The 18528-nt window shown below is 39.2% G+C and overlaps 1 protein-coding gene across 4 annotated transcripts in view; it reads right to left on the bottom strand.

Moving 5' to 3' along the window:
* Positions 1-18528, bottom strand: part of LOC128643579 (phosphatidate phosphatase LPIN2) — a 212554-nt gene that overhangs the window by 111225 nt on the left and 82801 nt on the right. For all 4 annotated transcript variants that reach the window (XM_053696421.1, XM_053696420.1, XM_053696419.1 and 1 more), the window contains 2 exons: positions 8652-8747; positions 4776-5059 (listed from right to left, as the gene is read on the bottom strand). In XM_053696421.1, coding sequence (XP_053552396.1) covers positions 4776-5059; positions 8652-8747 — 380 coding nt within the window. The remainder of the gene's footprint in view (positions 1-4775; positions 5060-8651; positions 8748-18528) is intronic.

The raw sequence follows: 18528 nt of genomic DNA, 5'->3' as shown, positions 1-18528 counted from the left end.
ATCTCCATACACGGATATTATAACTTTGTATTGTATTATAGCATCCCTCACATTTCTAAAGTTAATATGGTATACATGTTATATAAGTGCTTACAAGGCTTGTATAAATCACTGACACGTTTGAGTTGTGCGAGTTTTTGGATCGCTAAAGGGCGATATATATGCTGGCCTGTGATTACTGCATTGTACAGATCAGATGATCGACATAGAGTATTTTATTGGATTATAGTTTTACTCATCTTTTCATCGTTATTCTTTGCTGAAATTGGGAGTAAATGTTGCTAGGGGCAACAAGTTTCTATGCTAGCGTGTCAGTAGGCGCGCACTTTGATCCACCGTCAGCGCGCTGTTGCGTATGCGCTCCCATGTCTGATCAGCATGCCTGATCAGCATGTCTGATTTCAGAGACAAAGTATCCCCTTCCTCAGACGTCTGAGGAAGGGGATACTTTGTCTCCGAAACGTCACAATAAATGTTTGGTATTTGGAAAGACCAGTGAGTGCAAGTTTTTGCTACCATTATATATATATATATATATATATATATATATATATATATATATATATATATATATATATATATATATATATATATATATATATATATATATATATATATATATATATATATATATATATATATATATATATATATATATATCAAGGACGTGCAGTCATAGGAGGCAGGGTATGCCATATGGGCCCAAAGTTTATTTAAATGTATAATATAAATAAAATTTAAAAATTGTGTTATGTACTTTTTAATTTCTCCCCCATGTTACGCTATGGAGATGCAGAGCAGACATACTCCATAGCGCAACATGGGTGCATATTATGAACATTAGCGACACCTGCTGGCATAACACAACTATTCACTTTTTTTCCCCAAGTTACGCTATGGAGAGGCACTGTACTTTTGTACCTCTCCATTGCGTAACATCATGGCATTTTTCAAATAACCGGCGAAGGATCAAAACACCACCCACTGGCTGTCACAGGCTGACTGATTGTCAGCCAGGAAAATATTGGCCAATCGGAGGCATGACTCGTAATGCCTCTTAGAGAGGGAGCCAATCAGACGGTCATGTTCTCCTGTGATTGACAACACCAGGAGAACGTGACCGTTATTGATTGGCTCCCTGCGCATGCGCAAGAAAGAATCCAGAGCGCAGCGCAGAAGTACTGGAGACTTGTAGGCTGGCGGCAAAGTCTGTGAAGGAAGGGCTGTGTGTTGCCACCTGATCAGCTCATCCCTTCTGGTTCACTTGGACGCGGACGGAGCGACGGAGCACCGGAGCCTGGCCATATACTTAATTTGTTACGGGTAAGTCACAACAGAAAGGGTCTATGCTAATGCTTTCATTTTTAAAGCGGGAGAGCGCATCTAGGCAGAAGCAGGGGAGTTAGTACTATTTGTCCACATTATTTTTATTATAATATACCTTGATCATGAATCAAGGTATATTATAATAAAAAATAATGTGCACAAATAGTAGTTATGTAATGATGCAGCAGCAGGGGAGTTAATGAAATACATAGTTATACTACTATTTGTCCACATTATTTTTATTATAATATACCTTGATCATGAATCAAGGTATATTATAATAAAAAATAATGTGCACAAATAGTAGTTATGTAATGATGCAGCAGCAGGGGAGTTAATGAAATACATAGTTATACTACTATTTGTCCACATTATTTTTATTATAATATACCTTGAACCTCTCTGTCTCTCCCTCCCCCTCTGTCTCTCTCTCTCTCCCCTGTCTCTCTATTTCTCTCCCTCTCCCCCTCTGTCTCTCTCTAGCCATCTCTCTCTCCCTGTCTCTCCCACCCCCTCTGTCTCTCTCCTTACGTGTCTCATTCTCCCCCATGGTCTCTTTCTCTGTCTCTCTCTCCTCTGTCTCTATTTGTGTCTCTCTCTCCCCTCTGTCTCTATTTGTGTCTCTCTCTCCCACCCCCTCTGTCCAATTTACATCTAATATCTAATTTCCTTAATTCTCTTGATATCCTTTGTTGAAAATCATATCTAAATATGCTCAATAGCTGCTGATTGGTGGCTGCACAATCTATACCTCATGTGATTGGCTCACCCATGTACATTGCTATTTCTTCAACAAAGGATATCTAAAGAATGAAGACATATCCTAGCCAGTGCCTCACCTGTCTCCGACCTCACTGCACGTCACTGATATATATATATATATATAAATATATAATTGTTGTTACCAAAAGACGAGACAAATATATATATATAATAATAAATAATATATAATAAAGACTTTGTTCTTCACTACAAGACCCTGTGAGTGACTCCCTTACTTTGCTGATTTTTATATATATATATATATATATATATATATATATATATATATATATATATATATATATATATATATATATATATACATACATACACATACATATACACATACATATATATATACACATACATACATACATACAGGGAGTGCAGAATTATTAGGCAAGTTGTATTTTTGAGGATTAATTTTATTATTGAACAACAACCATGTTCTCAATGAACCCAAAAAACTCATTAATATCAAAGCTGAATAGTTTTGGAAGTAGTTTTTAGTTTGTTTTTAGTTATAGCTATTTTAGGGGGATATCTGTGTGTGCAGGTGACTATTACTGTGCATAATTATTAGGCAACTTAACAAAAAACAAATATATACCCATTTCAATTATTTATTTTTACCAGTGAAACCAATATAACATCTCAACATTCACAAATATACATTTCTGACATTCAAAAACAAAACAAAAACAAATCAGTGACCAATATAGCCACCTTTCTTTGCAAGGACACTCAAAAGCCTGCCATCCATGGATTCTGTCAGTGTTTTGATCTGTTCACCATCAACATTGCGTGCAGCAGCAACCACAGCCTCCCAGACACTGTTCAGAGAGGTGTACTGTGTTCCCTCCTTGTAAATCTCACATTTGATGATGGACCACAGCTTCTCAATGGGGTTCAGATCAGGTGAACAAGGAGGCCATGTCATTAGATTTTCTTCTTTTATAACCTTTCTTGCCAGCCACGCTGTGGAGTACTTGGATGCGTGTGATGGAGCATTGTCCTGCATGAAAATCATGTTTTTCTTGAAGGATGCAGACTTCTTCCTGTACCACTGCTTGAAGAAGGTGTCTTCCAGAAACTGGCAGTAGGACTGGGAGTTGAGCTTGACTCCATCCTCAACCCGAAAAGGCCCCACAAGCTCATCTTTGATGATACCAGCCCAAACCAGTACTCCACCTCCACCTTGCTGGCGTCTGAGTTGGACTGGAGCTCTCTGCCCTTTACCAATCCAGCCACGGGCCCATCCATCTGGCCCATCAAGACTCACTCTCATTTCATCAGTCCATAAAACCTTAGAAAAATCAGTCTTGAGATATTTCTTGGCCCAGTCTTTACGTTTCAGCTTGTGTGTCTTGTTCAGTGGTGGTCGTCTTTCAGCCTTTCTTACCTTGGCCATGTCTCTGAGTATTGCACACCTTGTGCTTTTGGGCACTCCAGTGATGTTGCAGCTCTGAAATATGGCCAAACTGGTGGCAAGTGGCATCTTGGCAGCTGCACGCTTGACTTTTCTCAGTTCATGGGCAGTTATTTTGCGCCTTGGTTTTTCCACACGCTTCTTGCGACCCTGTTGACTATTTTGAATGAAACGATTGATTGTTCGATGATCACGCTTCAGAAGCTTTGCAATTTTAAGAGTGCTGCATCCCTCTGCAAGATATCTCACTATTTTTGACTTTTCTGAGCCTGTCACGTCCTTCTTTTGACCCATTTTTTCAAAGGAAAGGAAGTTGCCTAATAATTATGCACACCTGATATAAGGTGTTGATGTCATTAGACCACACCCCTTCTCATTACAGAGATGCACATCACCTAATATGCTTAATTGGTAGTAGGCTTTCGAGCCTATACAGCTTGGAGTAAGACAACATGCATAAAGAGGATGATGTGGTCAAAATACTAATTTGCCTAATAATTCTGCACTCCCTGTGTATATATATATATATATATATATATATATATATATATATATATATATATATATATATATATATATATATATATATATATATATATATATATATATATATATATATATAGCAGAAGACAAGAAGCACTCCAGAAGTCTTTCAAATAATGTCACCTTAAATTAGTGAACGTTTTCGGGCAATAAACTGCCCGTCCTCAAACTTACAAGGTTACCTAACTTACCACCTTGAGGACGGGCAGTTTATTGCCCGAAAACGTTCACTAATTAAAGGTGACATTATTTGAAAGACTTCTGGAGTGCTTCTTGTCTTCTGCTATAATTCGATTTTTGCTAGCACCCGAAGCTGTTGCTTGTTTAGAATCTGGAGTGCACTTTGCTCGTTTATATATATATATATATATATATATATATATATATATATATATATATATATATATATATATATATATATATATATATATATATATAAAGTAAAGTATAGTTCAAAGTTGCTGTCCGCATATTTATATTTTCAATGACAAAAAATTTGTCTATACAAAGTTCAAATGCCAGGGAGAAAGTTCCGTTAAACAGAAGACACTGATGTAGCAGTGAATCGATGTGATAAAATACTGCTGATAGAGAAAACCCCTCTACCCGCCTCACATAAAGGATCCGATATGGATGTAGCGTGTGTGTGTGTGTGTGTGCGTATATATATATATATATCTATGTGTGTGTGTGTGTATTATGAGATCTACATTACCTTGACGGTTGAATTAAGCTTCCTTCATCAGAGCTGACCTCAAGTTCAAAGATTTCTTCCGGAGCAGGGGAAGGCGGGACATCTTCCTTTTTGACTTCATGCTTCACTTTCCTCCTCCTCCGCTTTTTCTTTTTTACAGACCCTGTGCTGACGTTCTCCAGATCAAAAGGATGTGAAACTGAAAAACTCTTCTCCTCTTCTGGTGTATTTGGCACATGAGTACTCTTGAAAAACTGATCATCTGTGGGTATAGGCGAGGTTGCCAAATATGCAGGGACTTGTTCCTAAAATGGATGCACAGGTAGTAGTCAGATTAAGAGGGGGGCTCTCTATCAAACGAGTAAAACATTCAATAGATTTTATTTAATTACATACACTGGTGAGAATTAATGCAAACACTGGTTCATTTCACGTTTAAAACTTTTCTCTTCCAAGGAAACTATTGTCTATTTATAAAACACACACAACATTATCAAGTCAAAGTAATTATTTTAAGATTCATTTTCTCAAAAGTAAAATAATCAACTACTGTATGAGGGTCTTGCTACTATATTTCCATTAAAATGATCAAATAGAAACACAAGCACTTCTCACATTACTCCAAGCAGAAATACAATATGGCAGTCATGGTCTTGGTGACACTGCAGCTGGGGGTTCTCTGTGCTTTTCTGCTCTGCACCTTACATATGGTGCTGAAGATGCCTCAGTGCCACATAGACAACTCAGCTGTCAGTGCTGCCATCCCTTTGGGATCCGTGGTCCCTGGGGAGTTTAAAAGTCTGGATAGAGGTACTGCAATAAGGTATTCGTGGATATTAAACATGATTTTAAACATATGCATCAGAATTGAATCAGTGTATTGCAAATAAGGTAAATACAAAATAAAGGTTTTAAAACAATTATAAACTGTCACTTTGTTGACAAATTTGTCTTGGGCAGCAAAGTGGCACCACTCCATCAATATAGATGTGGACAGAGAAAGTTTTAACAATTTGATCATCCAGCCAAAGGTCTAAAGAACAAGAATTACCAAAAAGATGTGCCAGGCTGTCTCCTCCATTGATTAAACCTTAAAAGGACATTAAACACTTTGAGATGGTAACATACAATCATAAATCATATATACATAAAAAAGTCTGCAATATACTTTCATTATTTATTTTGTCCCCTTTTCCTGTTATTCCATTCTAAAATTGTGAGCTTTTCAGGTCCTGTTAGAAATTGAAGTGTAATAACACTGTTATATTCCACACAGCCATTGGCTGCACACTCTAGTGACTAATTTATAAGTGCCCCTAATTGGCCACAGCAGGGAAGGTAACCTAAGTTACAACATGGCAGCTCACTGTTTTATAGACACTAAAACTTTTACACTTATTTTGTTAATATTTAGTTGAAATAATTTTTATTATTATTATTATAAGCATTTTACAACCTGAGATATACAACAACATGAAGATAAAGAAAAGAGCGATTTTAGTTATAATGTCTATCAGTATCATGTCATATGAATATTCATTATATCACAAAATCAGTCAGTACTCTGGAGCACTCAGCTATTAAGTCCAGGTGATCATGAATCACTGGGGACCAATATACTCGGAGTTGTTGTCTTCTGTGGTCGGGTTTCTAATGGTCTCTTAGCACACATGACCACATAAGTAGTTAGTAATACTTAAAAAAAAAGGTAAGATATTAAACCAAAGAGAAAATAAAAAGAAAGAAAAAGGGAACAAAAACTTAAAAAAACGTATACAATTAAGAAAAACATTTCTAAACTGTTAAAACTTTGTTTGTCTTATCAATCGGTAATGCCTATCTTTGACACATAATCCAATGCTAGAAGTAGAAGGTGTAGTTATGGACGTTATCTAAATAAAACAATACAGAATGTTATTTTTGTCGAGCAGAGCTGGAGGGGGTGATCTTGCAACCGTCCCCTAACCTCGAGTTTCCCCCCTTTTATCCTGTCTTATAAATACTTCTAGTCCCCATCCTACTCTCTCCTCCTCCTATCCCTCATAATCCAGTAAAACCAGACTTTCTGGAAACTTTCCCTTGTCCCCAAAATCAGAGAGGCCTGCTCTGACATGGAGTATGTAGCTTCAATTTTGTCCAGTATCTCAGTCCAAGCCGGGACCCCTGCCTTCCAGTGCCTAGCTACACATATCCTAGTAGCTGTACAAAGCGTTTTTATAAAGGTATTAATAGCTGAGTTATATGATGGGATATGTTCATTCAGTAGGGCTTGCGCCATGGAAAGATTAATGTCTTCTGATAATATAGAACTCAACAAGGACGAGAGTTCTGACCATAGCGGTTGGACCCTGGGGCAGTCCCACCACATATGGATATATGTGCCTACTTCCTGACAACCTCTATAGCAATGGTTGGAGGAGCCCCGTGAGTAATGAGAGGTCTGTGTCGGGGTCAAGTACCACCTGAAAGTCGATTTGATACAATTTTCCTTAAAGTCGGCACAAATCATACCTCTACCTAAGTCTCGAGTTATGGCTATCCAGTCTTCCGCTGTTAAGTCGGTCCCTAAATCTTTCACCCATCTGTCTACTAAAGGGGGTCTTGTGTTATATCTCGCTTTTTGTATAGCTATATACAAGCAGGAAATAATTTTTTTATCTCTTTGTTTATTAATTATAAAGTGTTCCAGTGATGTCAGTCCTCTTGTGAGGGGGAGATGTAGGTATTTATGTATTGCCGATGAGATTTGTAGGTATAGGAACCAATGAAGTCTATGGGGGTCTAGTCTGTCTTGTGCCTGTTTAAACGTAATAAGTTTCCCTTCTGACAAAAAATCTGCCACCCTATAGAGCCCCTTATTTTCCCATTTTCCTATTTGTATCTGTAACTCGCTCAGGAGTAGTGTCATAATCGGTCTTGTCACCGAGTCTATAGGTAGCAACTGGAGAGATTCAGTCGGCTCTGTCCAAGATTTCACCGAGTCCCTAAAGGCTGATAGATTGGTTTCGGGAGTGGGGTGTCCTTTGGGGGCGTTCCATAGTAAAACAGATGATTTATTGTTCCCCTCTATGTTAGCTTCTAATGCTGTCCATATTATTTCATCGGACCCTTTGTTTAATAGTAGGTCCTGAGCTAACCTAGCTGCCTGGTAATAATCCATTAAGTTCGGTACGCCTACCCCCCCTACTGTTTTATGTTGCTGCAGAGTTTTGGAGGCTATCCTAGCTAATTTATTACCCCTCAAAAACCTCGTTATGTCTTCTTGTAATCTCAATAAATCCGGGGCTGGAATCTTAATAGGTAGGGCTCTAAAAAGGTAGAGTATCTTCGGTAGAATCGTCATTTTAATGGCCGAGAGGCGACCAAACCACGAAAATTGTTTGCTTTTCCATTTGTGTAAATCTGAATTTTGTTAATATTTAAATAGCTAATTAAATTTTAAAAAAACCTACATATTATTCTCAGACTAATATTTTCTTTGAATACATCATTCTATTTAGCATTTATGTCCCTAATATCCTAATCTGTACAAAATATTTCTAATTATAATGTTGGAAGATGGTGTTTGCCAGCTGTATACCAACTCTACATTGATGATTGTAGCATATTTGTTCATAAAAATAAGTATAATTAATTGTTTTATAAAATTAAAATTATTATAGAAATGTTACCTATACATGGATACAAATTCAGTTCCATTAACTTGAGTACACTAACAATGAGATATTTTTATACAATTATTTATATAATTTGGTATCTACACACAATCACATAATATAGAGAGTCAATGAAATTATCTCAAAAGGGAACCAGCGAGTTATTAAATAAGACCGGAAAATGAAATGACAAGTAAAAAAATACCCTACAGTTCTTGACGTTAAATGATATCAGACTTACATTTTCTTCTTCTGTTTCCTGTACAAAAAAGGCTTCTCCATTGTCACCAAGTTTCATGTGCAAATCCACTGGATCCCCATTGATTTCTATGTCTATCTACCAAAAAACAAAACAAAAAGGAGAAAGCTGAAACCAAGAATATATATATTAGGGCTGTGCAATTAATCGTGACATGAGGCTACGCAATCTCTGAATAGCATGAGGCTTTTTTATCAGAACAAAATAAAAAATAAAAAATGTCCAAAACGTGTCATATCGGTCATACAAATTCTCCAGTCCAGCCCAGCCCAGCAGCAGTACTGATCACTTCTAGAGGAGGATGGACCAGGAAGAGCCAAATCAGTATCACAGCACTTAACACCCCGCAGTCATTTTAATTGCCTCGTGGTTTGTTGCTTCAGTCCCTAGGTGTGCACAGACAAAAAAAGGTGGTGGATTGGCAGTGCCCTTTTCTCTGGCCCATTTACATTCTGCAGAACAAACTGCAAGGGGAACAAGCTGCTGTTTTGAACAGTTAAATGAATGTTTGAACGCAAAAACATAACTTATGTAAGAACTTACCTGATAAATGCATTTCTTTCATATTGGCAAGAGTCCATGAGTTAGTGACGTATATCCCATACGTCACTAGCTTATGGACTATTGCCAATTACATGAAAGAAATGTATGTTTAAAAACCATTTTAATAAAAATTTGTAATATATATATTGTGGGAATTCATCTGAGTCTGGGAAATGCATACATTTGGATAATAAATAGCTAATGGTTTGAAATTAAGAGTGCTGTTTTCCCTTACTTTTAGGAAAGAGGTTTAACCGTACCCCTTTCATTTGTCTCTCGTCTTTTGGTAACAAATATATATATAATTTTGGCCGCAGAAACGTTTCGGCAGAAAATAGCATTTTTGGCAATTTTGGTTTTCAGTTACTTTGCCTGTTATTTTCAGTAAAATTATTGTGTAGCATGTTTCAAATTTGATGCAAGCCTAGAGCTGCTGTTTAAGTTCATTACTTGACATAATGTTTTGCATATAAATGAGTTTTCTATGACTATACTTTATTTGGATAATTGGTAAAAAAAAACAAAATTTATGCTTACCTGATAAATTTCTCTCTCATGTGGTGTATCCAGTCCACGAGTTCATCCATTACTTGTGGGATATTCTCCTTCCCAACAGGAAATTGCAAGAGGACACCCACAGCAGAGCTGTCTATATAGCTCATCCCCTAACCCCCACCTCCAGTCATTCGACCGAACACAAGTAAGAAAAAGGAGAAACTATAGGGTGCAGTGGTGACTGTAGTTTAAAAAAATAAAAACACCTGCCTTAAAGTGACAGGGCGGGCCGTGGACTGGATACACCACAAGAGAAAGAAATTTATCAGGTAAGCATAAATTTTGTTTTCTCTTGTAAGGTGTATCCAGTCCACGGGTTCATCCATTACTTGTGGGATACCAATACCAAAGCTTTAGGACGGGAGGGACAAGGCAGGCACTTAAACGGAAGGCACCACTGCCTGTAAGACCTTTCTCCCAAAAATAGCCTCCGAGGAAGCAAATGTATCAAATTTGTAGAATTTAGAAAAAGTATGAAGCGAAGACCAAGTCGCCGCCTTACAAATCTGTTCAACAGAGGCCTCATGTTTAAAAGCCCATGTGGAAGCTACCGCTCTAGTAGAATGAGCTATAATTCTTTCAGGAGGCTGCTGGCCAGCAGTCTCATAAGCTAAACGGATTATGCTTCTCAGCCAAAAATCAAGAGACGTTGCCGAAGCCTTTTGGCCTCTCCTCTTTCCAGAGTAGACTACAAACAATGCAGATGTATGACAAAAATCCTTAGTAGCTTGCAAATAAAACTTTAAAGCACTAACCACGTCAAGATTGTGTAACAGACGTTCCTTCTTTGAAGAAGGATTAGGACACAGTGACGGAACAACAATTTCCTGATTGATATTCCTATTAGATACTACCTTAGGAAGAAACCCAGGTTTGGTACGCAAAACTACCTTATCTGCATGGAAGATCAAATAAGGGGAATCACACTGCAAGGCAGATAATTCTGAAACTCTTCGAGCCGAAGAGATAGCTACTAAAAACAGAACTTTCCAAGATAAAAGCTTGATATCTATGGAATGCAAGGGTTCAAACGGAACCCCTTGAAGAACTAAATTTAAACTCCATGGCGGAGCAACAGGTTTAAACACAGGCCTGATTCTAACCAAGGCCTGACAAAACGCCTGAACGTCTGGAACATCAGCCAGGCGCTTGTGCAAAAGAATAGACAGAGCAGAAATCTGTCCCTTTAAGGAACTAGCCGATAATCCCTTTTCCAATCCTTCTTGGAGAAAAGATAGTATCCTAGGAATCCTGACTTTACTCCACGAGTAACCCTTGGATTCACACCAATGAAGAAATTTATACCATATCTTATGATAGATTTTCCTGGTGACAGGCTTTCGAGCCTGAATCAAGGTATCAATGACCGACTTGGAGAAATCAAGTTTTGATAAAATCAAGCGTTCAATCTCCAAGCAGTCAGATGCAGAGAAATTAGATTTGGATGTTTGAATGGACCTTGGAGTAGAAGGTCCTGCCTCAGCGGCAGAGACCATGGTGGAAAGGATGACTTGTCCACCAGATCCGCATACCAAATCCTGCGTGGCCACGCAAGCTCTATCAAAATCACTGAAGCTCTCTCTTGCTTGATCTTGGCAATCAGACGAGGGAGGAGAGGAAACGGTGGAAACACATAAGCCAGGCTGAAGGACCAGGGCATTGCTAGAGCATTTATCAGCGCTGCCTGGGGATCCCTTGACCTGGACCCGTAACAAGGAAGCTTGGCGTTCTGACGAGACGCCATTAGATCCAGTTCTGGTTTGCCCCATAGTTGAATCAGCTGGGCAAATACCTCCGGATGGAGCTCCCACTCCCCCTGATGAAAAGTCTGCCGACTTAGAAAATCCGCCTCCCAGTTCTCTACTCCTGGGATATGGATAGCTGAGAGATGGCAAGAGTGAACCTCTGCCCATAGAATTATCTTGGAAACCTCCATCATTGCCAAGGGACTCCTTGCTCCCCCCTGATGGTTGATATAGGCTACAGTCGTGATATTGTCCGACTGAAATCTGATGAACCTGGCCGCAGCTAGTTGAGGCCAAGCCTGAAGAGCATTGAATATCGCTCTTAGTTACAGAATGTTTATCTGAAGGAGGGCTTCCTCCTGAGTCCACGAACCCTGAGCCTTCAGGGAGTTCCAGACTGCGCCCCAGCCCAGAAGGCTGGCATCTGTCGTCACTATAGTCCACTCTGGCCTGCGGAAACTCATTCCCCTGGACAGATGGACCCGAGATAACCACCAGAGAAGAGAATCCCTGGTCTCTTGATCCAGATTTAACAGAGGAGACAAATCTGTGTAGTCCCCATTCCACTGGTTGAGCATGCAAAGTTGCAGTGGTCTGAGATGTAGGCGGGCAAACGGAACTATGTCCATTGCCGCTACCATTAGGCCGATCATTTCCATACACTGAGCCACTGATGGCCGAGAAGTGGAATGAAGAGCACGGCAGGAAGTTAGAAGCTTTGATACCCTGACCTCTGTCAGAAAAATTTTCATTTCTGCTGAATCTATCAGAGTTCTTGTGAGAGGAGAGAGAGAACTCTTTTCTATGTTCACTTTCCACCCGTGAGACCTCAGAAAGGCCAGAACAATGTCCGTATGGGACATGGCGATTTGAAAAGTCGACGCCTGAATCAGAATGTCGTCTAGGTAAGGGGCTAGAACCGCCAGAAGGGACCCTAGAACCTTCGTAAAGATTCTTGGTGCCGTGGCTAACCCGAAGGGAAGAGCCACAAACTGGTAATGCCTGTCTAGGAAGGCGAACCTGAGGAACTGATGATGATCTCTGTGAATCGGAATGTGGAGATAAGCATCCTTTAAGTCCACGGTAGTCATATATTGACCCTCCTGAATCATAAGGAGGATGGTTCGGATTGTCTCCATCTTGAAGGATGGGACCCTGAGAAATTTGTTTAGGATCTTGAGATCCAAGATAGGTCTGAAAGTTCCCTCTTTTTTGGGAACTATAAACAGGTTTGAATAGAAACCCAGCCCCTGTTCCTCCCTTGGAACTGGGTGGATCACTCCCATATCCAGAAGGTCTTGAACGCAACGTAAGAATGCCTCTCTCTTTATCTGGTTTACAGATAGTTGTGAGAGATGAAATCTCCCCTTTGGAGATGAACCTTTGAATTCCAGAAGATATCCCTGGGAAACAATCTCTAGTGCCCAGGGATCCTGGACGTCTCTTGCCCAAGCCTGGGCGAAGAGAGAAAGTCTGCTCCCGACTACATCCGGTCCCGGATCGGGGGCTACTCCTTCATGCTGTCTTAGGGGCAGCAGCAGGTTTCTTGGCCTGCTTCCCCTTGTTCCAAGCCTGGTTAGGTCTCCAGACTGGTTTGGACTTGGCAAAATTTCCCTCTTGTTTTGCATTAGAGGAAGCTGAGCCACTCTTGAAGTTTCGAAAGGAACGAAAATTATTCTGTTTGGCCCTTTATTTATTGGACCTATCCTGAGGAAGGGCGTGACCTTTTCCTCCGGTAATATCAGAGATGATCTCCTTCAGGCCAATCCCGAATAGGGTCTGTCCTTTGAAAGGGATGTTAAGAAGCTTAGACTTTGAAGTAACGTCTGCTGACCAGGACTTAAGCCATAGTGCCCTACGCGCCAGAATGGCAAAATCTGAATTCTTAGCCGTTAGCTTGGTTAAATGAAAAACGGCGTCAGAAATAAAGGAATTAGCTAACTTAAAAGCTTTAATCCTGTACAAAATATCATCTAACGGGGTCTCCACCTGTGGAGCCTCCTCAAGAGACTCTAACCAGAAAGCCGCTGCAGCAGTAACTGTGGCAATGCATGCAAGAGGCTGGAGAATAAAACCTTGATGTATAAAAATTTTCTTAAGGAGACCCTCCAATTTTTTATCCATAGGATCTAGGAAAGCACAACTGTCCTCGACGGGGATAGTTGTACGCTTAGCTAGGGTAGAGACTGCTCCCTCCACCTCAGGGACCGTCTGCCACGAGTCCCGTATGGCAGCATCTATGGGAAACATCTTTTTAAAAGCAGGAGGGGGAGAGAACGGCACACCTGGTCTATCCCATTCCTTAGTAATAATTTCCGAAAACCTCTTAGGGACTGGAAAAACATCAGTGTAAACAGGCACTGCAAAGTATTTGTCCATTTTACACAATTTATCTGGAACTACAATTGGTTCACAGTCGTCCAGAGTCGCTAAAACCTCCCTAAGCAATAAGCGGAGGTGTTCGAGCTTAAAGGGACAGTCTACAATAGAATTGTTATTGTTTTAAAAGATAGATAATCCCTTTATTACTCATTCCCCAGTTTTGCATAACCAACACAGTTATATTAATGTACTTTTTACCTTTGTGATTACCTTGCATCTAGGAACCTTCTTCCAGCCCCCTGATCACATGACTGACTGTTTATTATCTATTGTCTTAAATTTAGCATTGTATTGTGCTAGATCTTAAATAACCCCCTGTGCCTGAACACAGTGTTATCTATATGGCCCACGTGTACTTTCTGTCTCTTTGTGTTGAAAAGAGATTTAAAAAGCATGTGATTAGAGGCAGCTCTCAAAGGCTTAGAAATTGGCATATGAGCCTACCTATGTTTAGTTTAAACTAAGAATACCAAGAGAACAAAGCAAATTTGATGATAAAAGTAAATTGGGAAGTCAATTAAAATTAAAAGTCCTATCTGAATAATGAAAGTTTAATTTATACTTGACTGTCCCTTTAAATTTAAACGCTGTCATTTCAGAATCAGACTGAAGCAACGCCTTCCCTGAGTCTGAAATGTCACCCACAGATAGAAGCTCACCTGCCTCGGCTTCTGAGTATTGTGAGGGTATATCGGACACAGGCATTAAAGCGTCAGAAAGCTCTGTATTAGTTCTAGCCCCAGAGCTGTCTCGCTTTCCTTGTAACCCTGGCAGTTTGGACAATACCTCTGAGAGGGTAGCATTCATAACTGCTGCCATGTCCTGTAAGGTAAAAGAATTAGACGCGCTAGATGTACTTGGCGTCACTTGAGCGGGAGTTATAGGTTCTGACACATGGGGAGAGCTAGATGGCATAATCTCCCTTTTTTCAGTCAGAGAAACCTCTGGAGATAAATCTTTAAGCACCATAATATGGCCTTTATAGTTTATAGAAATTTCAGTACATTTGGTACACATTCTAAGAAGGGGTTCCATAATGGCTTCCAAACATATTGAACAAGGAGTTTCCTCTATGTCAGACATGTTTAACAGACTAGTAATGAGACAAGCAAGCTTGGAAAACACTTTAATAAAGGTGAAACAGCAATTAACAAAAACGTTACTGTGCCTTTAAGAGAAAAAAACTAGCACTTAAACTGCAAAATAGCGTAAAAATATAGCAAAGTCTTCGAAATTTTTACAGTGTGTGTAAGGGACTAAATCAACATTGCACCCCCTTGCAAATGGATGATTAACCCCTTAGCCCCCAAACCGGATTTAAAAAACGTCAACCACCGGTAAAAGACAGTTGAGCACCTTGCCACAGCTCTGCTGAGGCTCCTACCTGCCCTCAAATACGATTTAAAGAAGAAATAAACCCTTTATAATGGTCCTCAGATGCCAGAGGACTCCTCTAGGGAAGCTGGATGTCTCAGTCTGAAGTAAAACTGCGCATCTAGAGCGCGAAAATAGGCCCCTCCCACCATGTACTGGATGTCAGAGGGGACTTAAGAAAATACTCCTAGGAGTATCTGACTAGCCATGTGGAAAACTAGGCCCCAAATAAAGATTTATTTCCCTCAGAGAAAAAACGTCCTATTTATGAAACATGTGAACGTTTTGTCACTAAGTAATATGAGTATAAACATGAGTATAACCCTGTTTTGTAAGCAAGATCCCAGTCATTGTTAAATCACTGCATCTAGCTTACCTCAAATACACAAGGCTCTGTCAGCATTTTCTAGAACTTATTCATCTCTCTAGAAATAAAAATACTGAACATACCTCAAAGCAGGTCATCTGCAGACCGTTCCCCCAACTGAAGTTTTCCCATACTCTTCAGTTATGTGTGAGAACAGCAATAGACCTTAGTTACAAACCGCTATGATCATCAACCTCCAGGCAGAATTCTTCCTCTAATTTCTGCCTGAGAGTAAAACAGTACAACGCCGGTACTGTTTAAAAATAACAAACTCTTGATTGAAGGTAAAACTACACTAAGTCACCACATATCTCTTGATACTTCCTATCTTGTCGAGAGTTGCAAGAGAATGACTGGGGGTGGGGGTTAGGGGAGGAGCTATATAGACAGCTCTGCTGTGGGTGTCCTCTTGCAACTTCCTGTTGGGAAGGAGAATATCCCACAAGTAATGGATGAACCCGTGGACTTGATACACCTTACAAGAGAAAAACCTGTTAAATCTGATTCTGTTACATAGAACTAAATAAAAAAAATACAGTATATTGATATTTAATATTATTTTAAGTAGAGATGCATTTAAATTTTAGTCGCAGAAACATTTTGGCCGAAAATTGCATTGTTTGCCTGTTTTTTTTTTTTATCTTGGTAAAATTGTGTAGCATATTATTGTTTTAAGATATTTTTGTCCAATTTTAGTGCGTTACTTTCAATAAAAAAGTGTGGGCTTTTTTGTATTGGTCTAAAGGTTTTCAATTCAGATTCATTAATTAAATAGTCTAATTATGCAAAAAAAAAAAAATAAATAAAAAAAAAAAAGATATTTGAAACAATACATTTTCGGTATCGTTTCGGGTTTTTGGCCAAGTGCATCCTGGATTCTCGAGTTTGGTTTCGGTCTAGAATTTCCATTTCGGTGCATCAATATATATATACATACACACATACATACACAGTGTATATAAAAAGTCTACACACCCCTGTTAAAATGTCAGGTTGATGTGATGTAAAAAAAAAATGAGACAAAGATAAATCATTTCAGAACTTTTTCCACCTTTAATGTGACCTATAAACTGTACAACTAAATTGAAAAACAAACTGAAATCTTTTAGGTGGAGGGAAGTTAAAATAAAAACTAAAATAATATGGTTGTATAGGTGTGCACACCCTTAAACTAATACTTTGTTGAAGCACCTTTTGATTTTATTACAGCACTCAGTCTTTTTGGTTATGAGTTTTTCAGCATGGCACATCTTGACATGGCAAGATTTGCCCACTCTTCTTTGCAAAAACACTCCAAATCTGTCAGATTGCGAGGGCATCTCCTGTGCACAGCCCTCTTCAGATCACCCCAAATATTTTTGATTGGATAAAGGTCTGGGCCAATCCAAAACTTTAATCTTTTCCTAGTGAAGCCATTCCTTTGTTGATTTGGATGTATTCTTTGGGTCGTTGTCATGCTGAAAGATGAAGTTCCTCTTCATGTTCAGCTTTCTAGCAGAAACCTAAAGGTTTTGTGCCAATATTGTCTGGTATTTGGAACTGTTCATAATTCCCTCTACCTTGACTAAGGCTCCAGTTCCAGCTGAAGAGAAACAGCCCCAAAGCATGATGCTGCCACCACAATGCTTCACTGTGGGTATGGTGTTCTTTTGGTGAATTGCAGTGTTGTTTTTGCGCCAAACATATCTTTTGGAATTATGGCCAAAAAGTTCAATCTTGGTTTCATCAGACCATAATACCTTTTTCCACATGCTTTTGGGAGACTTCAGATGTGTTTTTGCAAAATTTAGCCGGGCTTGGATGTTTTTGTATTAAGAAAAGGCTTCCATCTTTGCCACTCTACCCCATAACCCAGGCATATGAAGAATACGGGTGATTGTTGTCAGATGTACCACACAACCAGTACTTGGCAGATATTCCTGCAGCTCCTTTAATGTTGCTGTAGGTCTCTTGGCAGCCTACTAGACTAATTTTCTTCTCGTCTTTTCATCAATTTTGGAGGGATGTCCAGTTCTTGGTAATGTCACTGTTGCACCATATTTTCTCCACTTGATGATGACTGTCTTCACTGTGTTCCATGGTATATCTAATGCCTTGGAAATTCTTTTGTACCCTTCTCCTGACTGATACCTTTTAACAATGAGATCCCTATGATGCTTTGGAAGCTCTATGCGGACCATGACTTTTGCTGTAGGATGCAACTAAGAAAATGTCAGGAAAGACCTACTAGAACAGCTGAACTTTATTTGGGGTTAATCAGAGGCAATTTGAATTTATTTATTTATAAAATATTTTACCAGGAAGGAAACATTGAGATTTCTCTCGTTTTTAAGTATGTCCTGGGTTACACAGCTACATCCCCAGTTATAAAAAAAATGAGACAAAGATAAATCATTTCAGAATTTTTCCACCTTTAAATGTGACCTATAAACTGTACAACTCAATTGAAAAACAAACTGAAATCTTTTAGGTAAAGGGAAATAAAAAAATAAAATAATATGGTTGCATAAGTGTGAACACCCTTTCATAACTGGGGATGTAGCTGTGTTCAGAATTAAGCAATCACATTCAAAATCATGTTAAATAGGAGTCAGTACACACATGTCATCATTTAAAGTGCCTCTGATTAACCCCAAATAAAGTTCAGCTGTTCTAGTAGGTCTTTCCTGACATTTTGTTAGTCGCATCCTACAGCAAAAGCTATGGTCCGCAGAGAGCTACTAAAGCATCAGAGGGATCTCATTGTTAAAAGGTATCAGTCAGGAGAAGGGTACAAAAGAATTTCCAAGGCATTAGATATACAATGGAACACAGTGAAGACAGTCATCATCAAGTGATGAAATATGGTGCAACAGTGACATTACCAAGAACTGGATGTCCCTCCAAAATTGAT

The sequence above is a fragment of the Bombina bombina genome, unplaced genomic scaffold (assembly GCF_027579735.1).
Source record: "Bombina bombina isolate aBomBom1 unplaced genomic scaffold, aBomBom1.pri scaffold_565, whole genome shotgun sequence".
Classification (NCBI taxonomy): Eukaryota; Metazoa; Chordata; class Amphibia; order Anura; family Bombinatoridae; genus Bombina; species Bombina bombina.
Note: the sequence above shows the minus strand (reverse complement) of the source record. Positions and strands in the feature narration are given on the sequence as shown.